Source organism: Melopsittacus undulatus, chromosome 5 (assembly GCF_012275295.1).
Source record: "Melopsittacus undulatus isolate bMelUnd1 chromosome 5, bMelUnd1.mat.Z, whole genome shotgun sequence".
Taxonomy (NCBI): Eukaryota; Metazoa; Chordata; class Aves; order Psittaciformes; family Psittaculidae; genus Melopsittacus; species Melopsittacus undulatus.
The window spans coordinates 46,944,931-46,968,746 of record NC_047531.1 but is presented as its reverse complement, the minus strand read 5'-3'; the positions used below and the strand labels follow the sequence as shown (position 1 = coordinate 46,968,746).

The 23,816-nt window shown below is 46.3% G+C and overlaps 1 protein-coding gene across 1 annotated transcript in view; it reads right to left on the bottom strand.

Annotated features, from left to right (window-relative positions):
* Nucleotides 1-6,819: 6,819 nt before the first annotated feature.
* MYH9 (myosin heavy chain 9) overlaps nucleotides 6,820-23,816 on the bottom strand; it is a 73,525-nt gene continuing 56,528 nt past the window's right edge. Inside the window, exons 20-41 of the mRNA XM_005150395.4 lie at nucleotides 23,410-23,518; nucleotides 22,261-22,392; nucleotides 21,463-21,669; nucleotides 20,830-20,967; nucleotides 20,215-20,338; nucleotides 19,176-19,347; nucleotides 18,393-18,605; nucleotides 17,807-17,951; nucleotides 17,095-17,301; nucleotides 16,022-16,126; nucleotides 15,348-15,500; nucleotides 14,748-14,996; nucleotides 14,056-14,268; nucleotides 13,090-13,302; nucleotides 12,575-12,736; nucleotides 11,759-11,887; nucleotides 11,335-11,423; nucleotides 11,008-11,131; nucleotides 9,472-9,680; nucleotides 8,974-9,082; nucleotides 8,486-8,658; nucleotides 6,820-8,339 (exon numbers count right to left, since the gene is read on the bottom strand). Of these exons, the coding sequence (XP_005150452.1) occupies nucleotides 8,222-8,339; nucleotides 8,486-8,658; nucleotides 8,974-9,082; nucleotides 9,472-9,680; nucleotides 11,008-11,131; nucleotides 11,335-11,423; nucleotides 11,759-11,887; nucleotides 12,575-12,736; nucleotides 13,090-13,302; nucleotides 14,056-14,268; nucleotides 14,748-14,996; nucleotides 15,348-15,500; nucleotides 16,022-16,126; nucleotides 17,095-17,301; nucleotides 17,807-17,951; nucleotides 18,393-18,605; nucleotides 19,176-19,347; nucleotides 20,215-20,338; nucleotides 20,830-20,967; nucleotides 21,463-21,669; nucleotides 22,261-22,392; nucleotides 23,410-23,518 (3,493 nt within the window). The 3' untranslated portion in view covers nucleotides 6,820-8,221. The remainder of the gene's footprint in view (nucleotides 8,340-8,485; nucleotides 8,659-8,973; nucleotides 9,083-9,471; nucleotides 9,681-11,007; nucleotides 11,132-11,334; nucleotides 11,424-11,758; nucleotides 11,888-12,574; nucleotides 12,737-13,089; nucleotides 13,303-14,055; nucleotides 14,269-14,747; nucleotides 14,997-15,347; nucleotides 15,501-16,021; nucleotides 16,127-17,094; nucleotides 17,302-17,806; nucleotides 17,952-18,392; nucleotides 18,606-19,175; nucleotides 19,348-20,214; nucleotides 20,339-20,829; nucleotides 20,968-21,462; nucleotides 21,670-22,260; nucleotides 22,393-23,409; nucleotides 23,519-23,816) is intronic.

Sequence of the window (23,816 nt, the reverse complement as noted above, 5' to 3'; positions counted from 1 at the left end):
AATGCGCAGGCACAGACGCGGGTGTGAGCACTCGCTAGAGGCAGGTTTTGTGCCTTTACCACTGGCTTTCCTCCCCTCAGTGTCTGTCTCTGTCTTTTTCTTTTCAAAAGGACAGAAGTTCCCATCGCAGAGCAGAAATCGCCACAAGCGCTCCTTTTCCTCTGTGAAATGTTATGCTGTGAGTGGCCCTGGCATCAAAGCGTTCGCTGCGTGGTCCGGAGGAGAGGAGAGGAGAGAAAAAGGAAAAGATAAAGGAGAAAAAAAAGAAGATAAGAGAAAATACAGTAAATATTTTATCTATTCACCACTCAGCAAAACAAGAAAGCAGCAGCATCAAAATCACATGAGAGCAGTCATTATCCTGGTGCAGCAGCAGCTCAGATTAGCAAGGGCTGTGCTGGTTGCAGCCAGGGGGGAGGAAAGGCAGCACCAGAAAGCTAAGCAGGTAAAGGGAACAAACTATGTCAGAGCAAAATGTTCCTGCACATGCAGCCCATCACTGCTGCTTGGTTTGCTCTCTTCTGGAGACTTAAACATGATGGGTTCGCCCTGCTCTGTGCACTAATGGGTCCCCACTTTCGTGCAAGGAGCAACACAGGGCTGGTAAGTGTGGGAATGGGGTGGCTGTGGTCATCCCTCTGAAGGTACTGGGGTGGTGACAGTGAAGTCTCTACACCAAGCCTAAACAGAGCCTGAGCACCTGAATTTTGGTAGTGGTAGAGGGATTAATGTTGAGGGTGCTCAGGCATTGGAACAGGGTGCCCAGGGCAGTGGAATCACCATCCCTGGAAGTGTTCAAAAGCATATAGGTAAGTCCCTCAGTGCCATGGGTTAGTGGTGGCCTTGGCAGTGCTGGGTAATGGTTGGACTTGATGAGCTTAAAGGTGTTTTCCAATCTGGTTCATTCTGTTACCTGCCTGCATAGAGGCATCGAGCAGACAGGAGGTTACTGGGACCAGGTAGAGGGTTGCTGGGGAGTCTCTAACCTGTGCTGGAGGAAATGGCATGCAGGAGGGAGCAGCGGCTCTCCTGGTCGGCCCCGTGGTGGGCCTCCTGAACATCCTACCACCCCTCCAGAGCAGGAAGCACTCTCTGCCTTGGTGGGATGGGGCTGCTGGAAGCTCAGCTTGAGGCCAGGCAAAGCACATGAGCAGGGCACAAGCGCAGCCCATGGGGCTGTTGGTGCTGGGGGGTGCCTGGTCAGGCACCCGGCCATGCGGTAGACCTCATCCCTATGCTTTGTCTGCTGCAGAGTACTGGGAAGATGGCTGAAGCTGTGTCGCATGCTTTGTGGCGGTTATGCCTGACCCTGGTAGAGCGGGAGGGCTTCCTGCCTCTGAAATACACTGGCCCCAGGGACACTGTGCCTTGGGAAGCCGGTCCACAGCCAAGAGGTGCCCGTGGGCTCCTCTGCAGCACTGTCATGGCCGGAAGCAGAGCACTGGCCTTTCCAGCCCTGGCTCTTCCCACCACCATGGTGTCTGCTGCAGGGTGTTTCCTTCCTCTGCCCCAGTGTCCTGGTTTGAGCAGTAGCAGTCATTTTTCTCCTTCTTGGTAGCTGGTGCAGTGCTGTGTTTTGACTTTCGGGCTGAGAATGTTTGCTGAAAGGCTTTGTTCCATAGGGGAAGCTGGAGTCAGCTCCTGCAGCTTGCTGATGGAGAAGGGGATCTGACAAGCCTCCTGCCAGCATCCCCTCAACTGCCTCCCAACTTCAGGGCATCTCCTTTGCCTGCAAATATGGATTAATTTTCCTAAGACATGAAGGAGCCCAGCTCATGCTTCTTGTGTGGCATGAACATCCCGTGACAGCTTATTTTAGTCATCTTGCTGCTTTTAATAGTTCATGGCAGTGTCATGAGGCAGCTTCTCCTGCTGGGCGAGCTATAGGTGCTGCAGCAATATGGGGAGCAGGCATCCTGCAGCACTATGCACAGATATCCCAGGGGCTACGGAAGGAAGAGTTCTGGGCACTGCTCAAACACATCTGAGACAGCAGAGCAGGGAATGGCTGTTCTGTCCACTCAGGGGACCAAGACCTTGATGTCTTGCCTTGGAGAGAGGCTATTCCCAGATGATGCTGCAGGATAATCCTGGCTGCAGCTCCACTTGTGCTGTGCCCGATATCCATGCAGTGGGTACTCGCTTCTTCTCACCTTCACATACCTATTTGCTCTCAGGTTATGAGAGAGGAGCCACAGAGAAGCTGCAATCCTGTTTCCCTCCATGATTTCATTCCTAACCCTTATTCACCCACTGCCCAAAGCAAATGAATCAGGCCCCTTTTTGGGAGCGTGGTGCCAGGCTCTGCTCATCCTCAGTGTCTCCCCAGCGCTACACCAGAGCTGCAGGCTACACTCTGGGGGGGGACCAGCCCTGCAGGGCCACACTGCACTTGGCACCACAGCCCTGCCCACCAGAGCACCTTGGCATTGGCGAGGGGCCATGCTGCAGATGAACACCCTTCAGCTTCATCGCAAGCAAGCACAGGCAGCACAAAGCCATGAGGCACCTTTCCTCCTGTGGGATCCCACCACAGCTTCTTGACTCTAGGTCCTCGCTGCTGCATAAGCCTCAAAGTCTCCTCGTGGAAACCTCCCAGGTGAGTGAGAAATGGTGAACCAGGCTTCAAGCAAAAGCTGATCAAGGGCTTTACCCATGGCCTTACCCACAGGGGCTCATCGGGGTAAGGCAGCTGGGTGCCTCATGCTTCCGAAAGCGAGGAGCTGGCTCACTGCGAGCTGCACAACGCACAGCTCCATCGGCAGCAGGAAGGACCAGAAGCCTGTGCAACACAATTGGTGTTACCGCGTTCAAACCTGGCTTGGCTGTGCCCACACCTCTGCTTCAAAGCCTGCTGCAGTTCCCAACAGCATCAGCAGCACCTCTAATGCAAGCCAAGAGCCTTGCCTGGGGCCAGAGTGGGTCTCTCCTCCAGAGGCAAGTTCATCACCCCTGCACCGGCTGCAGGGGAGGCAGGAACAGGGCCTGACAGAGCCAGCTCCAGCCCAGGATGAATTTGGCAGCGTGGGCACAGTGCACGCAGCCCCCATGCCCCTCTCAGCAGGGAGGAAGTGCTGAGAAGGAAATGAAACAAGCTTTCAACACATGCCTGCTGGCCATGAGGAGGCCGCATCCATCCAGCAGCCTGCAGGGATGGGAGCTTTGCCAAGGGTCCTCTCAAGCCCCAGGGACAGCTCAGGACTGAGAAGAGGGTTCTGGGAAGGAAGATCCTAGGCCAGGAGGAAGGATGCTTCCCTTGCTGCTGCATTAGGAGTGCTCTGTGCCAGGAGTTTGGGGGAGGAAATGCAAAAGGTGGGCTCATCTCTGGTGTGATGCTGTTTCTTTATAAGGCAACACAGGGAAATGTTTCCCTGGATACAGCGGGAATGAAGAACAGGAAGCAAATTTCCTCAATCATAGCTCCAAGGGGTTATTTCCCTCTTTTTTCCCTTCCTTTAAGCACCACTTCACCCACAGAGCTAGTGTGGGCTGCCCTGTGGTGCTGGTGGTCAGTGCTGTTGAGTTCAGCATCTCACTGACCACCACCAGTCCCTCCACCAGTACACTGTCTCCAGTGAAGCTATTTCTGGCCACAGAGCCCCACTTTAGCCTTTATACGAGGTCAGGGATTTGAGTGATGGCTCCTCTTGTAAAAAGGAGCCCAAGGAAGCAATGCGTTTGTTTATCCTGAGTGATGCACTGCGCCATAACAGCCTCTTTCATGATGCTCTGCACAGTTTCCATCAAAAGCCAATGACGGCTGTAGTGGCTGAAGCCACCCACGGTAACATTCCAGGTTAACTAGCAGCATGCAACCACATTATGAGTAACGCAGCATTGCAAGGCCAGACACTCCATCACCAGCAGTGCTCCATTTCCTCCCTCATTCTTCCTGAGGGCCTGGATGCTGAGCAATAGTGCAACCTCTGGGGCAAACCTCTCCTGTCACACACACTCCTGCAGCGTGTCTCAATGCTGCTCACGCACAGCCGAGTCACACCCAGCCCCAAGTGACCGCAATTTGACCTAATCCACTCCTAAATTCCTTCTCTGCACGTTTCCCCCAAACTGAAAGCACCACAGGCCTGTCCGCCCCAGTCTGGGTCACGGAGTTGGCTTGCGATGGGGCTCCAGCACCTCTCGCATGCCAGAACACCATTGCCTGAGGCACTTCATGCCTTCCTCTTGCTGCAGTGCTGCTCAGCTGTGCTCTGCGCAGCCACGCTGGCTCCAAGTGGTAGTGGGGATGGGAGTTACAAATTTAGGACTGTGTTTGTTGGGTTTTTTTTCCTCCTTTTCCTTCTGCTTTTGCTCCTGCTGCTGAAGCACCACAGGAAGGGGAAAGGAGGTCCAGATAGACAGCAAAACGATCTACTAGTATTAGTTATCTGCCCTGGAACTGCGAAAGCTGTTTCCCAGCTGTGCTTGGAGACATGGTTCAAAAGGACGTGCCCCCAGCAAAGTTCACATCCAGGCTCTTTGGGGAGGGCAATGCAGCTGGGATCTCACACATAAGGCTGGGACAAAGCCTCTCCGGAACAGGCAGAGTAACTCTCAGGACTGGGCTTCCAGATGACCCTCATCACCAGCCATGATGGGGACCCTCACCAGCTGCAAAGCTTCCCCCTTCCCCAAGCTCCATGAACCAGGCTGTGCACCCACATGGATGGATGCTCTCAGACAGCACAGGCAGCAATTAAGGCTTCAAATGGACTTGTTGCTCACTGACCTCCAGTTGGGCTGCAGCAGCTGCATTTCAGTGTCAGAGCACTCAAAGCACTGCGCTGAGGCCCCTCTCACCCTTCAGGTAGGGAAGACTGCAGTTTGCCACTATAGCTCCCTTCGTTCCGTGCCTGTCACTGAAGCATCCCAGCTCTGCAGCCATTTAATCTGCAGCCTCAGCTCTGACAAAGTGATTCTCCATTTGCACTACATGGTACTTGAGGCAATGTTGGGAGGGAATGGAAGAAGGCTAAATCCTAACCCTGGCAGGTCCGTGCTGCTGCCCCGCTTGTCTAATGGCCACCACCTTCACTCTGCCCTGGGGGAAGCCATGGCAGGAACAAGCAGCTCTCTGGGGAGAAAAGCTCACAGCAGCAGGACCAGATGCTGCAGGCCCAGTGATTTGCCTCCACCTCCCCGATGCTGTGACAGGGCTGTTGGCTCTGCCCCTCAGTTCTGCTGTTACAACAGCGAGGGCCACGCTGGAACCTGCATCAAGTATTGTGGGTTTTAGCCATATTTATGATGTAGAATGATCTGGTTTATGGATCCTTTGTGCCAGCACAGTGGCCTGGGGCAGGAACGTTTGAAGTTTACCATTATCCCTTCCATCTTCTGAAGCTCTGTCAACATGTACCCTCTCATTCAGACCCTTCCAATGTCTGCCAGCATCAGCCTTGATGTTGGGTGGTGTAGGCCACAAATAGGACTCCAGCACCAGCTTCCAGCAACAAGTCTCTTGTAAGTCTCGTGGACCAGCTCCCAGTTCAGTTTCTGTTCCACAGCATTTGCAACCACTCACCTGCTCCAACCACCCTTGGCACCTCAGCAGAACCCATATGAGCCACTGAGCAGCTCTGGAGAGCCACAGAACCAGCCTGGAGCCCTGAGGACTTGCTAGCTCAAGGCTGCACTCTGCAAAGTGGAAAACGGTGTGAGAAGCCAATTTCAGCCTTTCCTCATGGAAGCACAAAGGAGGAAAGCTGAAGGAAGTGAAGGCAAAAAGACACAAGTCTCTTTCCACTTTGCAGAGGACAGAGCAGTATCCAGGCAGAACCTGGCTCATGCACAGCAACCCAAAGGACCCTTAAAAAACCCCTTAAAAAGGTGAGCACACCATCAGCACAGCAGTGTTAGGGCAGTTCTGCTCTGTGTCACAGCAGTGCCTGGCCAGCTGGTGTTACTGAAGATGGTCCTCCATTGGGAAAGCAGCTTTATGATCATTTAACAGGCTGTTCACAGAGATACCCTTTGTGTTGGGGCAGAACACCATGGAAAAAGATTGAAGCATCTGAACCAGCAACCTCTCAGAAGAGGGTAACTCCAGTCCTGTTTGTAATGGTGTAGACTCAAACCGGCAGCATGGCAGTGCCTGCGTCCCACATGCCACAGGTGCACCTCCATCCTCCATTAACCCCATCCAGGCCCTCACAAGCTGCAGCCTGTGCAACACACCACCAGGCCTTGCTCATGCAACTACACACAAAACCTTGTGCCTCCTCCCCCCATGCACCCCAACCCACCTTTCATGTTGTAACTTCTACCAATGCTGACGTTTCTTAACAAGAAGACTTTCCCCCCTCCCAACATTTGTTCAGACAGAAAATCCCACCCTTCTGGAGTGGGAGACACGTGCTGCCCCAAGGCGGTGCTGAGTGTGAGCTGAGCCCCCCCTGCCCACCATTTGCCAGCCAAAGGGATGAGGGTAGTTACCAGGTGCTGGTGTCACAGGTCCACATCCCTCTTGTGTTGGCAGCCTCAGAGCTGAATTCTAGATATCTGTCACCTCCTCCACTGACCCAAGCTTGCAGTGACTCCAGAGATTGGAAATACAAGCAAAGCAGAGCTTGATTGCTCAGTTATTAGTCAGAAATACCACCTTCAGGCCCAGAGCAGAACTAGCTCAGCTCACAACCTCATGTTTGAGCAGGTGAGTCCCTAAGACCACACAAATAAGGTGCATTATCATCCTCCAAACCCCTTGGTGCTGCCCCACTGATAGCCCAGGTGTACTTCAACACCTGATTTCAGCACTGCTGACAGGACAGGCTGATGCTCTGATGCCGAGAGAGGGAACAGCAACACATGCACACGGACTGCAGCACATGGATAATCTTTATTGGTAACATCAGTGGAGCACCAGTAAACCATTACTGACTGTAGTGGTGACACGCAGCTGAGGCATATGCAAAGGCACTTTTTATATAAAAACAAACAAAAAATCTAAAGTTCTTTTTGTGACAGCAATTGGGACACGAGGCTCCTGCACTGAGAGCGCTTCAGGCATACAGTATGGTGCTTCATATGGAATTATTTTTACTTCACTCATAAGTAGGTCTAACCGCAGCATATACAATATGGTTAAGAATACAGGTAAATCCAGCAACCAGTGTACGGTGTAGAAAAGTAAAGACTATCTATATATAACCATGGTCCCAAGAGAAAGGCAGTGATAAAGACCTTTATTTTTTTTTCTTAATTACTTATTACAAGAGATACAAAGGCCTTACATATATCTGTGCAGATTAAAGGGTTTTTAATATACTCTTAGTCAACGGTGTACAATAACTAATCCCAACCCCTGGTTACAGAGCAGGTGCGAAAGGCTTGGACATGTCAATAAAAGAGGGATTTCCCTCCCCTCATCCCCACCCTCTGCCCACTACCCTACTAAATTCCCCTAGATTCTGTCTATTACCATTAAATATATTTGGTCCCCTAGAGATTCTCAGACAAGCCCAAGGGCACTGTTCTGCTTCCCCAGCCTGTCATTAACTACTGGTCCACACTACCTTAGATGAAACCGCTCGGAGGCAGACACTAACAGGACATCATTGCACTTCAGAGATCTGTCCAGACAGTAAAAATGAGAGGAAAAAGAAAAAAGACAACTTTGGCAAGTCCTCCAAATAACTGGTCCCGAGAGGAGCTTCCCTCTTCACCCCTCCCTGGAAACGTGTGAAAGCAGAAAGGGCAAATTGCCATGGCCATAGCACACCGTTTTTCCTGAAACTGCTCCCAAACCATGTGGGTGGGCAGAGTAAAGGAGGCAGAAGTCTGAGGTCATTGAACATGATTGCCGAAAGCAAACAAAGAGGGAGGGGATAAGAATACAGGAAGGTGCTTCCCTGCAGCTAGAATTGAAGACAAAAGGAGATTTACAGCAAAAATAATCTTTCCCTAACCCCATTCCCTCCAAACTGTGTATGGATTCACCAGCAGACATGGCACGGACAGTTCTACAGGCCTTTGTAGTGGCCAAACTGCTGGTCAGATTTCAGAGATCCAACTCTTTGGCATTAAATACAAGAGGATTAGGAAACTGGAAAGAGAAGGAAATGAGGAACACAGATGCCCCATGGCTCCAGATACACAGAGCTGGGCTTGCTCTGCAGATCCCCAGCCAACTTAGGAGGACAGGGTTTGCTGAAAGTCCAGTGGAAGAGGGGAGGGTGGATGGGTCACTCCATCACGTGTAACCTGGGTCAAATGGGAAGACTTATTCAGTAGCTTTGGTATCACCAGCCTCTGCCTTGCCGTCCACTTCCTCATCGGAGCACTCTCCTGTACCCTTCCTGACAATTCGACGTGTCATGACAAATGGCAGGTCCCCACGCCTAGGGAAAGACAGACAGCACGTGAGCAACACGAGGTTCCACTGACCTCAGCAGACAGGGCAGGCTCTGCAAAGAGGTAAGCAAGTACCTGGCTGTGCTGTTTGCAGTGGGCACTTACAGCAATGGCCCACAATGCTCCACCTTACCTGAGTTTGCTCTTCAGGCAGCTGACTTCTCTATTCATAGCATCAGCTGTTTCAGTGGCATCCTCCAGCTCACGCTGGAGCTTCCTACGGGATGCATTGGCTCGCTGGGCCTCCTCTTCTGCTTCCTCAAGTTGGCGTTTCAGCTGCTTCAAGCGCATGTTTGCCTTATCCGCCTGAGCATGTGTGGGGAAGAGAGAAATACAAATCAATGTTTCCCCAGAGCTGCAGCATAGTTAGTAGTAAGAGCAGCAAAAAGCAGTTTTCAAAGCCCCCTCTTTGCTTTCTGAAAAAAACTGCCTAAGACTTGACAGCTCCAAGTTTTTCCTTAAAAGCATTTTTATCTGTGTCATCTTGTTATTATCACAGCGAGGAAAAAGAAGAAAAGTCCACAGGAAGGTTAATGCCCTCTTAATGCAGACAATGCTTTGGTCATAGGAGGGGAGTCCTCCCACCACAAGACTCACCAGTGCTGCAGTAACTATACACACCTGATCTTTGAGCTGCTCAGCATTGCGCCTCTCATCATCCACCTGCAGCAAGATGTCTTTCAGCTTCTTCTCGGCACGGCGCACTTGCTTGCTGGCAGCCTGGCGCTCCCTACATAGAAACAGTGATGCTCAGACAAAAACTCATCGCCCCTTGTCCCCAGCAAGATGACATGACTTGGGCAAGTTGGAAACAAGGAAGATAGAAAAAATGCTCATAACTAAGGGAAAAAAGGGGATGGCAAGCCATATTTCCCAGAAATAACAAAAAAAGGAACTGGTGGCACACAGATAGGATGCTTTGTGGAGCTACAGAGGGGCAGCAAGTGTATCTCAGCTGCAGTTTTAGGAGTGGTTAAGTCTGGAAGGAGCTACAAGTCTCTACAGTGAAAAACAAGGAAGGTTTGCCAAGATCTTACTTCCATACTACCCACTATACCTAGAATAAAGCCTTCACCAAGACAAATCGGAATTTAAAACAGAGTTTCTACTAGGACATACTTTGTCTCCATGTCCAACTGCTCTTCCAGCTGTGCTATCTTTGCTTCCAAGGCCGTGATAGTAGCCTTGTACTTGGACTTCACTGCACTCTCCATCTCCTGCAGCTTAAGCTTAAGCTCCTTGTTCTGGCGCTCCATCTGCTGGCGAGCGTTCTCATTCTTCTGTGCGTTGCTGCGCTCAGCATTCAGGTCGGCATTCATCTGATCAATCTGCAGAGAGAAGAAGTACTGAGCACATCCAACGCTCCAGCCTGAAAGGCCAATTTACTTCCCAGGCACATGCTGACAGCAAAGAAAAAGGACCCTCAGGGTAAGCTGAATACCTGGAATAATTATGATGCAGAGGGAGCTCTCTGTAGGCAGGGCACTTCTCAAAATATCTTAGTTTACCCAGATTTTCAAAGTAATTCCTTGAATAACAGGTTTATCAGCCTCCTCTTGGAGCTAAATTTGCCAATCACACACAATGCTCTCGGCAGCAAAAGCCAGGGTTTGGCACTTAACACAGCAATTATCAGTCTTAGTGAATTACAAAAATTCTGAGGCAAGCAGGTCCAATACATGTGCTTTACTAATTTATCATTTATTTGCTGTCTGTCTACTCCCTCTGCCTACTACAAAGAAGCAGCTTAAAAATACTGACTTTCAAAGGGAAAAGGGCAAGAACTCGGGCCACTTCCAAGCCAGAGAGGGCTCTGGCTGACAGTCAACCAACTTGAGAACTATGCTCTCATCCACCAGAGTGAACAAGCCATTTGGAAAACCATCAGCCTAGCTCCTTGGCTCTGGAATGCTGAGAAAACAACATGCTCAACTCTCAAAGTTGGGCAAATTATGGCAGGGAACAGGCAGATTACAATCATGGTTTCTATAGTGGCCTAACAAATTCCATATGGTGAGTCCATCAGAAGCAGCAAAGAACTGGCAGAAAAGTCATTTTCCAAGCACATTGTGGTAGTGTTCAGCATGCCAAGTTGGAGTAGCAGCATGATATGGATCATCTTTCTCACAGTCTCTTAATACAGAAAAAAGGGACTAGGAGGTTTGGGGTATTTTTGTGGGGGTTGTTTGGGGTTTTTTTTTGTTGGTTAGTGGGGTTTTGTTGTTGGTGGTTTTGCTTAGGGTTTCGTTTTAAATAAACCTGCAGTTGCCTAGGGAGGTAGTGAATGCTTCATCCCTGGCAGTGTTCAAGGCCAGGTTGGATGAAGCCTTGGGTGATATGGTTTAGTGTGAGATGTCCCTACCCATGGCAGGGGGGTTGGAACTAGATCATCTTAAGGTCCTTTCCAACCCTAACTATTCTATGATTGTTGCAGCTACCCAATGGTTTAAGTGTTCAAAACCAGTGAGCCAACATCAGCTCTGACTGCCCAACCTATCTTCTGTACTGTGGTATTCAGGTGTTTCATCTTGCTCACATCTAGGGACTTCTGAGGGCCTATACACAAAGTGGCAGCTGGCATTAATCAGAGGGCAGTATGACAGTTTACACAGCCTAGAGAACCCCTACTGACACACACGCAGCCTGGATAGATACCTGAAGGTTTGCCTTCTTGAGTCGGTCATTGATTATCTCTGTGTTGCCCTGTTCTTCTTCCAGCTCCTCCTCCAGCTGAGCTATCCGGGCCTCCAGGCGTCTCTTTTCCTCCATGGCCAAAGCTCTATACAACACAAAATCATTAAAGCAATGTTAGTGGCATTAATGCCTTGGAGAAAATCCACCATTTCTCATTTCTTTAAATAAACTCAGTCTTTTGAGAGCAGAGGGGATGCAGTGCATGCTGCAAACTATATAAAAATAAAAGCCTGCAAAGTATTTTCTCAAACCAGCTCCTCCACCCTTAAAACAGGGAACATTACTCACCCTTTACCACTGTTGTTGGCAATCTCATCAGCCAGCTCATCCCTTTCTTGCTGGGCCTGGCGCTTGGCACGCTCAGCAGCTGCAAGCTCCTGGAATGAAAACGAGACGGTCAGTGATCCAATGGGAAGCTACGAATTAATGCAGCATAGGAAAAAGTAATTACTGGCAATGGGTGGTATAGTCTCTAGCTACATCCAGACTTAAAAGACACGGTCTGCTCCACAACCACCCCATGGCTTCCTTTGTTTTGCACTCTTCTATCATAGCTGTCAAGAGGGCCAAATTCTGCATTTTGAAGTGGACCTCCTATTTGAGCAGAGTGAAACGTACAGGAGGAAATATCCACTCAAGCTTAAGACTGCTGTGTTTAGTTCTTGGCCAAAGAAAATGAACAAACCCTTTACTTGCATGCATATTCCATTACCTCCTGCAATTGGATCATCTCTGCCTCCATGCTCTTCAACTTCTTCTCATTTTCTTTGGCCTGGGCCAAGATCTCTTCTCTGGAAGTACGTGTGTCCTCCAGTTCCCGCATGTAATCCTTCATTTGTGCCTGAAAAAGGGAGAGCAAATGACGAATTTCAGAGCATCCACATTAACAAAGTGGGTTTGTTTGTCTCACAGGAAACATGAAGGGAAATGGAAACAGGGATTCATTAATCTTCAGCTACCAAAAAGGCTGCTGTAAAAACAAAAGGAATAATCCTTTTCCTATTTCACAAGTAACAAGGAGAAGGAGTAATGAAAGCAAACAGCACTGCTTAAATTGCAAGGGAAAAAAACTGTCAGATATAGGGAGGGGGGAAGGCAGCGTACAGGAAGCTTTCTAGTGAAGCAGTATAATGGATGGTCTAGGGCAGATTTGGAATTTTTCCTAAGAACAGATCAGACAAATGCCTGTAGGAATCACAAAAGCATAAGAGAACTGTGGTGGGGCAGGAGAAGGCCTAAGTGATACTCAGGCCCCTCTAGCTTTGCAGCTCCATAACCCTTCCAAAAACACTGACATGAGGCAAGCACTAGAGTGGACTTTCCCAACAGCTTGTCTCTCAGGGAATTAAACAGGCAGATCGGGGTTAGAAGGATATTTGAAATGCCAATAAATCTTTCACTGTAAATTGCTACAAGGTTCTGCTGCTCTTGTGCCACTGATGTATGGCTCTCATGAGATGAAATCTTGTATCCCATTTCCCTGGGTAAGTGTTCTACAGTGACAGCTAAGACGGTTGCAGCATCTCACCTGCAGTTTGCGGAGCTGCTTGATGGCTTCTTCACGATTCTTGTTAGCAGTGTCTATATGGCTTTCCAAATCCTTCAGGTCCATCTCTAGCTTCTTTCTGGCAGCCACAGCAATGGAGCGCTGTTTCCGTTCATCTTCCAATTCCACCTCCATCTCCCTCACCTGTAGAAAGAAATACAGGCATCAGCATTTCAGCAACTTCATTTCCTAATAGCCAGTTTTCCTAACCCCCTTTCAAACTGTACATAAGGGCAAGCATGTGACTCGTTTTCATTCCTCGTAGCAGGTGAATGGGGCTAACATTCCTGGTTAATAAAGCCACACGGGTTCCTTTAATAGACAAAGGCTGTTTGAACAACCATGCACACAAGGGGTGAAGTGTCTCACAGCTCTGCAGTGCTGCCTGGACAGTTACCATTAACAAGAATCTGAGGTCTGACACTGTGTCTAACCACCTTTGGACACAAGTGTCTTTGGGTACAGAACACTTTCAGGATTTATGGAGCAATTCTTACTTGTCTAATCAGCTGTTTCTTCTTCTCTTCATTCTGTTCATCACGTCCCTGCAGGTCCCGGTCGAATTGTGCCTTCATGGCCTGTTGGTTCACTTCTAACCGCAGTTTGGCATCCTCTGTGGCCTGCAGTTCATCTTCCAGCTCTTCAAGCTGTGTCTTCATCTCCTCCACCTGCTGCTCCAGGGCTCGCTTAGCCTTCTCCAGCTCATGGACCTACAGTACAGTACCACACGTGAGGTCTCCTCAGAGAGAGTCAGACAATTTCACCTATCCTAAGCTCAAAAAAAGGCTAAGAACAACCATTCACATAAGGCAGAATACAAGAATGCTGCATGTGTCCCTTGCAGTAGGGCAGAGATACCCCTCAAAGCCAGCTGCTCGCACACCTGCAAGCTGCCAGTTGGAATCACAACTACCTATTAGTTCTGGTCATGTGTGTGTGGTGGGGAGAAAGAGAAAAGCATTTATTAGCCCTGTCCTGACCTACTGCAAAACTTACATCTACAGCAGTCTCCTACTGCTGGAGATTTCTGGTTCTGACAGAATTCAAGAAAATACTTTTTGGTCTTTAATTCTTTTATTTATTTTTTTTTATTTATTTTCCTTGCTGCTTATCTTAACAGTTTTTTGTTTTGAAATATTGGATTTACTGTCTTCCATTGCCTGGCTAATCTCTGCATTTTACAGATCAGACTTATCATATCTTCATTTCCGCCACAACAATTAATTAACAGCAGTTCAGTTTCCCACTGCCTCAGTTTTCAACTACTTTGGGTCATTTCCAGGTTCTTGCAATCCATCTTTCACACTTAATAATGCAATACAAACATTCACAAACTCACAATGTGTCCAGTATTCTTTACTACATTCATCTGTGTTAACACTAACATAAGCTTTTTGCAGTATTAAACTAACAGTATCACCTGTGTGATATTTCCTGGCCAGACATTTTGACTTCATACTTACACTTTTCCCAACATCATCCTTTGAACTCATCAGGTCTTCCATTTCTGCACGGAACTGTTTATTGATACGTTCCAGCTCATCTTTCTGCTCTATGGCTTCTTCCAGGGCTCTGGCCAGGGAGAGGGCCTTAGTCTCCTTCTCACGTGCTTCTGCCTCAGCACGGTCCCGTTCTTCTGCGTACTTGGCAGAGATGCTCTTCTCCTCTGCCAATAGCTACAAGAGCACAGCATCAGTATTCTGAGAAACTAATGACAATTTTCTAACAAGGTAAACACTCACCTTTTCATCAGTGTCTTTATAGTACTCTGCCACAGAAAGTAGGAACCAGCTTCCAAGAATAAAGCATGCCATCCCACGTTTTGTAACTGTGCTTACCCCAAATGAGCAAACTTTTTATTCCCCAGGCTTCAAACCAAGTATTTCCAACTCTCTCTCAATGATCTGCAAACAACGCTTTAAACTTGATCTTGGTCTTGCTATAAAACCTATGCCTTTGGGAAAGAAGCATCACTAAGCTTCCTATGCAAGCAACAGAATTAATTTAATTCTATGAAAGCTCATTTCTCCACTCTATATGCTATGCCTTAGTTTGGAAATGAATATGCGTTCTCCAAGCAGCATTGCTTAGGTATTCCTAAAGCAGAGCTGTCAATAAGATGCACCTACTGAATGCCCAGTGACTGAAGTCATACCTGATCAAACTTCTTCTGCTTCTTCTCCAGGTTGGAAACGATCTGCCGCTGATGATCCAGGTCCACAGCAAGGTCATCCAGCTCCTGCTGCAGGCGGGTCTTTGTTTTTTCCATCTTGTCATATGCAGCTGTCTTCTCTTCATAACGTTGGCTCAAGCCCTCCAAGTCCTTCTGCAGCTTCTTCCTGGCTTCCTCTGCTGACTCAAGGCAGCCCAGACCATCATCCATCTTCTTCTTTGCATCTATTGCCTGCAAGCCAGAAAAGATCTCACGTGAAGCCATACCACAGACAATGCTGTATGTGGTTTACTGGTACCAGAAGTTGAGCCTGCCCAATTTTGAAGGTCCTACTCGCCCCTCAATTAATATGTGACTGAATTCCTAAAGGAATTGCTGGATACAAATCTACAAGTAGTTCGTATGATTTTCATCAGAGACCTCTTCATTTCCTCTCTTGCCCAAATCAGCAGGACCACCTTTTCCCAGGAAAGGTTCTGTTACTTAAAGTTGACTCTTCATTTAGATTTTACTTCCTTATAGACAGATTGCACTTATGCTTCCTCTCAAAAGTCACTGGTTTATAGGATGCAGACTCTATACCTGTTGCTGAAGCACAGTGATCTGTTTCTCCAGGTTTCTCTTAGCTTCCTCTTCTTCTTCCAGTTGCTCTTTTAAACTGTTCTTCTCATCCTCCATTTGCTTCAGCTTAGTGCTGAGGCTCAGTTTTAGGCGAGTCTCCTCCTGCAGCAGCTCCTATGAAGCAAACACCCCAGTGGAATTCAGCACCGCTCCTTGGCCTTAAAGGCTCACAGTGCTCACCCACTCTCTCCAGAATGAGTACTTTTGAAGTTGAGTTTAAGTATGCAACTTATTTTAGAGATAACACAACCAAAGACAGAATTTAAACAACTGTCTTCCAGCAAGTCCACACAGAAACAAAATACTCAGAATGGTCCTATTCCCTCATACACTCTAATAATTAAAGTATATTACTTCACCTCACAAGCCACCCACAGTATTTTCTGGAGACTTTTGAGCACCCAAACCATTCAAACCCTTCCCAGACTTTATTCTGCTACATGGCTTTCTCATATTCAGGTATCAAAGAAAAAGACAGCAGGCTGAAGCGATATAGCATGGTTAAAACCAACCTTAGTAGATTTGAAAGAAAGTGGTCATTTACCTATTTCAGGCACGAGCATCATCTTACTTTTGCAAATTGTAAGACATTTGGCTGCACCACACAGAGATGCCTTGGTTTCCAAATCTCTCACCTGTGTATCCTGAAGTTGTGATTCCAAAGCAGAGAAGTCCTTTGCTAATTTGGCTGATTTGCTGTCAGACTGGTTCAAGAGACCTGTGACATTGTCCAACTCGACCTGAAGGAGAGATCAGAGTACCAGTTAGTGAATACATCTGCAAAAACAAAGCTAGAAACAAGTGAGCAGCTACAGGACCCAGAACTGAGAACTCAGGCACCTCATAACAGGAAGGCATGCATATATCCTCCCAGGGAAATGAATGCATCATTTCCAGACTCCCAGGAATGAAGTATGAGAAGCTAAAAAAAAATTTTTACATGGGATCCCCTCTGTAGCAAAAGCCTGGTTCTGTGCGGTTTGGGGTTTTTAAGGCCTATATAAGACTTTAGACACCCTGGCAAGAATTTTAAAAGCTTTCATTAACTCTCTCTTTTATACTGTCTGCTTCAGGACTATATCTAGAGTCTCAAAACTACATTTGCACATTCTAAAAGATAGTGCACAAACCGGCAATGCTCAACTTTTAATAACAGCCCTCCAAAAATGAGAAGGCAGAAGACAATGCTCTGTGCGACTCAAAGTGGTTTGCTGTTCACTTGAAGACAGGAGGAGAAACTCCAAATTTCCACATCAGCCTTGAGCCACACCTCATCACCATTAACTGCATTATAAAGCTTCAAGAAGCTGTCTTCCAAATAAGTTACACAATTGCTGGTCTGTTTATGCTGGTCTACATCCACAAGCAGCTGAATGTTTGCACAACTGCAAACTGTACTGTACAAATCGCTGCATGCTGAAGGGAAGCAGACATGCTGATACTTTAAGGCTTACAAAACTCAAATGGCAAGTAGTTACTTCAGCTTCTCAGAGCTGGTAAGCAATATCAATCCAAAAGTCCTGCCCTGGCAATGAGTTAAGTAGCTTGCATAGCCCCTGGGAAGCAAATGATGGATTTGCTTTTTGTAGGAACTTTATCCTCAGCAGGAACAAGATTTCTGAACTAGCTGTGGGGAGGCACGACCCTACAATGCTTTCAGTCTAAATCTGGGCTCTATCAGAAGCTAAGAAAAACCCATGCCACTCACCTGCAATTTGTTAACCCTCTCAACCAGTTCAGTCTTCACTCTTTCACCTTCCGTGAATTTCACCTGGAGCTCCTGGAGCTGAGCATCTACTTTTTTCCGCTTGTGTTCAGCATCCCCTTTGCCCTGCAGAAGGGCCTTCACCTCATTGGCCAGTTCAGTCCTCTCACCTTCCAGAGCCTGTTTTGCTTTTTCAAGATTTGCTTTCACCTGAAAAGGAAAAAAACACAGCGAAACCTCTCAGACCTTAGATATGGCAGGATCCTTCCACCAAGAACTTTTCCTCTCCCCCCTGAAAAAGCAAGCTAATGTTTCATGTTTAGCAGCTAAGTTGTAGACTGCTTACTCAGAAAAAACAATTTAAGCAGCCTGTCATTGATAAGCAGGAGACAATCTAACAAGCAGAGAAGACAATACAGGAGATAGTTTTCCATCACCAGATTCCAAATTAAGGCTGTACAAGACAACAAGCGCAAGCTGTGAAAACATCTTGGTTAAGCAGTATAACATGTCTGATTGGAACAAAGAATGAATGCAACTATTCAAAACAGCTTCATAGTGAAAAATAATCTACCAAGGGAAGAAGAGCACATGTATCAGATGCCTAGTATCACAAACGCTTCATGTTATTCTGCGGCTTTAAGACATGGTCATAGAGCAGCTGTCCTTTCAGGGAGATTGACTGCTTTGGCCTTGTGTTTTCTATTCCACATACCCGTTTGGTTTGTTCTAACTGCTCTGCCAGCTCTTCAATAGCTTGTGAATGTTTCTGCCTCATCTCTTGGATTTGAGCCTCATGTGTCTTTGCCTCATCTTCAAGGGTCTTCTTCAAAACCGTTACTTCTTGCTCTCTCTTTGACCTACAAAATTCACAAATTCCATTAGTGAGAAAATCAAACAGATGTGTATATCCACCAAAAGCATGTCTAATGCAGAAAAATGCCAACGTCTGTTTAGCCCTACAAGCTACAAAGACACTTTTCAAAGTTAGAGCTTAGCAATGCACTGTTCTTAAGCAGAAGCTGGCAGCATTACTTTCAGCCTAAGTAGTAATGAAAGAATGAATGTTTCAGGTCTATCGCTAACACTGCGGTTAGGGAGCAAATTAACATTCTTACATCAGGTGAGGTAAATACAGCTTTGAGTACAGCTTGCACAACACTACCTCCTTCTATAGCCACTGAGGCTGCTAACCAGACTACTCCAATAAAGGCAAAGACTTGCTTTGGTAAAGAGACTGGATGCTCCAGCATTTATTAAAAAAGTCTAAAATAAAGACAACAGCTACATCATGGAGTTACCTGAGCTCTTGCTGAGCAGCTGTAGAATCTAGCGTGTCTTCTAGCTCCGTTTTCAATGCTTCCAGCTCTTCTCCCAGATCCCGCTTCTGTTTTTCAGCTTTATTCCTGAATGCTCTCTCTGACTCCAGATCTTCCTGCAGCTCAGTGATCTGGGACTCAAGTTCCCTGATCTTTTTTAGGGCCATGTTCTTCTGAGCTGCCTCTTCTTCCACCCTGTGTTCAACATAGGGTTCTGGTCAGAGCCAGATTTAAACTGCAGGTAAATTAAAATCACCTAACTTACCAAGAATTACTAATAAAGAAAGCTGCCACAGGCCAGCTCTACAATATCATATTCAAACTTTGATGCATGTATCACTATGGATTCTAAGTTCTATTTCCCAATATCTGAGAGAGCACAATCAGTTACCCTAAAGAAGGGAACACAGAGAGACAACAGAAGAAAGCAGAAGGGAAAGCACTGTTTTGCACTGGAAACTGGACCGTTTACCGAACAGATGAATATTGCAACTACCAGTGGGAGAGTCTGTTGCCACTACTTTTTAACCCCCTCTGAAGTCTTACAGCTCCAATGAAACATTAAATTCATAGCCTTGCTCTGCACAGAGAATGTGGCAGTGAGTAGCAGTCAAAGAACTCTGACGCTGAGAACATGGATCCTAATAGTCCACAGGCTGAAATACAACTACCATAGATTCCATTTAGTCCCTGTTCCAAAAGGAGACAAGACAAGAAATACTTCCCAACTTGGTGGACCCTGAACCCTGCAGGTCAGGTTCTCACCTAGCTAAGGCTGCCTGCAGCTCCTCTTCTTTCTTGGCCAGCTGCATTTTGAGTTCTGCAATCTGAGCCTGCAGCTCAGCAATCTGGTCATGCAGATCACTGGAGTCCCCTTCAAGCTTTCGACGAGTCTTTTCCAATTCTTGCCTTTGCTTTTCTTCACGTCGCAGACGTTCTGAGGAAGATGGGGACACATTAAGTTACACAGACATACCCAAAGAATGTTGTATGAGCAGAGAAAATAAAGCTATTTAGTCAATAGTTTCTTTCCTAATAATACAACTGTCCCAACTGTAGCTGGAGTGCATTATTTTGTCAGGACCTACACATGCAACTGTCCCCATATTTTGCCCTCAAAATATAACTGCATGACTTCCCTTCCCCATATCTTACAGCCAAACCCTCTTGCCCTCTTTCTCTATACTAAACAATGCCAGCACAATGCTAGTCTTTCCCAACACCCACACCACACAGGCATAAGCACTCACTAAGTGACACTGACCACAAGGTCTGCTCTCCCTTTACAGAAGCTAAACAGGCTGGTTCCTGCTGTGTTAACCTGGGCAGTCTCCAGATGAAGTACCTCTCGCTTCAACTCTGAAGAGCTTGTGCAAGCAGGATATCAGAAACAGCACTAACCCTGACAGATTGATGCTGCTGCTGCTGGAAGTAGAAAAGTGGTTACACTTCTACAGCAGGAAAAGAACAAGAACCAGCCTCTCTTCTCCATCGGCCTGCTGCTTTAGAGAGGATTTTTATTTAGATCAAGGGCTCAGCTGACAAGGCACATAACCTTCAGCCAGTCACTGAACAGCTCTACCAAACCAATCAATAGCATACACACTACAGAGTAACTTTTAACCCCTCAGAACCTGGGGAGGACTAAAACTCCAGAAATCAAAATCAAGTTGAACAAATTTTAACAAGAAAACACCTAAAACTAAGAAGTAAATAGGCAAATTCTTTGCAGAATCTACCTTAAAGCAAACAAACAAAAAACACCCCCCCCCCCCCCAAAAACCCTAACCAAAACCAAAACCACCTTCAAGGTCTGTGATCATGGCCTCATGCTTATTCTTGAGTTTGGCTAAGCTCTTAGACTTCTCCTCTTCCTCTGTCAGGTTTGTTGTAAATTCAGACATCCTGTCTTCCAATAGTTTCTTTTCCTGCAGAATTGAGAAGCCAGTGTCAAAGCAGCTGCTGGAATTACAGGACATTTTTCCAGAACTGACAGTGCTTAAATATGTCAATGTCATGAGTACCTACTACTCCTGTAAGGAACTTGGAACAAAAGAAATCCTGTCAGGATTACAGATAGTATTCAAATCAATGGCTACTTAAAGATTTGTATTTGAAGCCTTTTCAAATCTGAAAGGGAAGCCTGCTCATGGAATGACTTGATAATGTTTGGCATAATGATGTATCAGAAAACTTGTGTTCATGGTTCGTTTTTTAGTCAAGGCTATTTACATATCACACACTACTGACTTGTAAAGAATATAAGCAAGCAGTTAATTTCAGGTCAGAGTTGTTGTAGACAAGACTGAACTCGTTTGAACGTTTCCCCACAATATGGGAAAGGTCAGCCTTTGGTGTGTAGCTCCAGAAGAAACACCTGTATGTCTTCAGCCTGTGTAAGAAGCTGCAGGAACCTTACCTTAGCCAATTTGAGATTCTGATCTTCCAGAACCATCACATCTTCTTCCAGTTTCTTCAATTTGGCTTCTGTGGTCACTTTTTCCAGCTGCAACTTCTGCCTTGCGCTTTCCTCTTCTTCAAGCTGTTCCTCCAGTTCCTTCACAACACCCACAGAAAAGCAAGGCATCTGTCAGTGCTACGCACCAATCAATGTAACAGCACAGTAGCAATCCTAGAACTTGGAGGTTTTCTTTACCCTTCCTCTAGGTATTAAGGTACCTCAAGGTACTTTCCAAGAATTAACATCTGTCATGACTTGATGTAACACACCCTGTCCTAAAAAGCAACTTTTCTAGCAGAACAAGCAATACTATTTTTCAAAGAAGAATAATGCACCATTCTAATGTATCTTGCTTAAGCTTACTTGTCTATTTGACAAGTGGCCACCATCTTCAAGAATGGAAAAGCTCATTCCAGATGACTGGCTGAATGCCTCAGAACCAGAATCACTATGTTCTATTCCACAGACAGATTTTTCTGTGCTTTATTTTTTGTTCTCTCTCTCCTGTTTCCCTCCAAGCTGAGACAACAGAACAGCTCTGACCCTTACTATACTCTTTACAGACAAGAGTCAGTACTCCTAAGACGTTACCTGGATATTCTGTTGCATCTTCTTCTTTTCAGCCTGCAGATGTTGACACCGTTCTTCCTCTTCCTCCACTCTTGCTTCTAGGTCATGACATATCTCCTCCAGTTCTTGTTTCTTGGCTGTCAGGCGGGCTCTTATCTCTTCAGCTTCAGCACAGAGTTCAGTTTCTGCTTGCAACTGTTCCTGCAGCTGCATCTTCTCTGCCATAAGCTACATTAGACACAAAGCCAGAAATGAGACAAGCTCCAATTTACCAGAGCACTTAGCAATCTGTGTTATGTGCTCCTGTGTTCCACAGTTAGTCTTAATCACTGCAGCAGTCTCCTGCCGCTAATCAAAAACTAAATATCAAAACACAGTATTATATCAGCCTTAATAAATTTCTCAAGACCATATCCATTTGAAAAAAGGAGGTTGTCTAGTTTTCCCCTGCAAAAGTAACACAAATAATTATCAGCCCTACAGAACAACAATCCTGCTGCCACCTTCAGTGTTCCAAACAAAAAGGATTCCATTAACAGTGAGACTGAATTCAACTAGCTTGCTATAATACCCAGCCAAAGGAGACTTAACATAATGGCTATAGAAGGGCAGGAAGTGGTCACTACACAAAATGATCTGCTAGAGAAACTAAGCTGGAAAGAAAGGCAAAGGAAATTGAACAAGATGGCAGCCAAATCACATATTTCAACAAGCAGAAATGCTGCAGCTTGTCCATCAGACCAATAAAGCAAGGGGTGCTCTCAAGCAGTTAGCCAGGTAGAGGAGAATAACTTTTACACATGAGATTTGCAAACTCACCTGGGCCTGGAAGGTCTCCATCTCACTCAGTCTATTTTCTGCAGCCAGCTGCTTCTCCTTCACCTTTATTAGTTCTTCTTCCTTGGCCATCATCTCCTCTTCCTGTCTGCTTACTTGCAGAAGGGGCTTCACCTGAAAGTGAAACCAAAGGAATGAGACATGTATAAGGAACAAGGAAAACATGAAGAAACATTCTTGTACTTGACAAGCACTGAATAAAACTGACGTAGAAAGTGTTATATACTCTGCCAATAACAATTTCTGCCTGCCCAACTTCTTCCCCAGGATGGGATGCATCAGGAAAGGGTTAGGGCAATTCCAGGTCCTCAGGAGCTAAGTAGTAATAGCAGGAGAATAAAAAAATTGCCATAGGTGGGGAAATTCACATGTGGGTCATTGTCCCCTGTCTGGACTTCTCTAAGGCCTTTGACATGGTCCCCCACAACATCCTTCTCCCTAAATTGGAGAGATATGAATTTAATAGATGGACTGTTCAGTGGATGAGGAATTGGCTGGACGGTTGCATCCAGAGGGTAGTGGTCAACAAATCAATGTCCAGATAGAAATGGGTGCAAGTGGTGTTCTCTTAGAAGTCATTTCATAGGAAAAAGTTTAAGCTCTGCTCTCAACTCTCATTTAGCTGCAAAATCTTATGTCTAAAAAGCAAGAAATCCCACACATTTAGAAAGAAGACCATCTCTTCTCATGTATTGTCTTTATAAAGGTAAATTATATACAAACCTAACAGCAAGATCAAACCTCAGTGCTTTTCTTTTGCTTTTACAATGGAGAAACAGATGGCAAGCCATCCCTGTATTATCAGTTTTTGTCTCGCTAAATTGACTAGCCTATATGGCTTTTTGAAGTGCCGTACTACCAAAGCAAGTGATCCTCTTACTCTTCTTAGGCATAAAGCATCAAAAGATTATTTCTGCTTTCCCACAACATTATTTGGATATAGTCTTGAACTTGGTTTACGCAGATATACTGCATAGCTATAAAATACGCTATGATATTCTCTTCCTAAATGAATCAAGGTGTAGTTGCAAGCCAGCCCAACTGCAGAAAAGTGTTTTTTGGTTATCTGGTTCAACCCAACAAGCTGAAACAGAAACCAAACTGTCAAAGCTGCAAAGGGAAAAATGTTACCTTGGTGAACAACCTCCACCACTGCCAGTTCCGCAGCTTCAGATAGGCAGCACAGTTTCTCTGAAGCACTTTCATGGCTGTCAACTGCTGCTGGCGCTTGGCAAAGGCTCTGCAAAGTAAGCAAAGGTCAGACAAAGGAGCCCACAGCAGCATGCAACTCTCTCCACCAAGCCCTTTCTTAGATGCTTCTACTTTTTTACCTTAGAAGACTCCCTCCTAAAGAAAAGGAGCAAAACTTCCAGTGAACTTCCTCTATCATTTTTTTCTGCTCTGTTATGAGCACTTATCCTTTCCTTATCAAATTTCCTATTTAATAAAGTTTTCCCCTAATGTCCAATCTGAAAAGCCTCACTATTTTCACTTCAAAAAAGGGAGATCTGAAACAGAGGTTGTGTTCTGCCAATCTG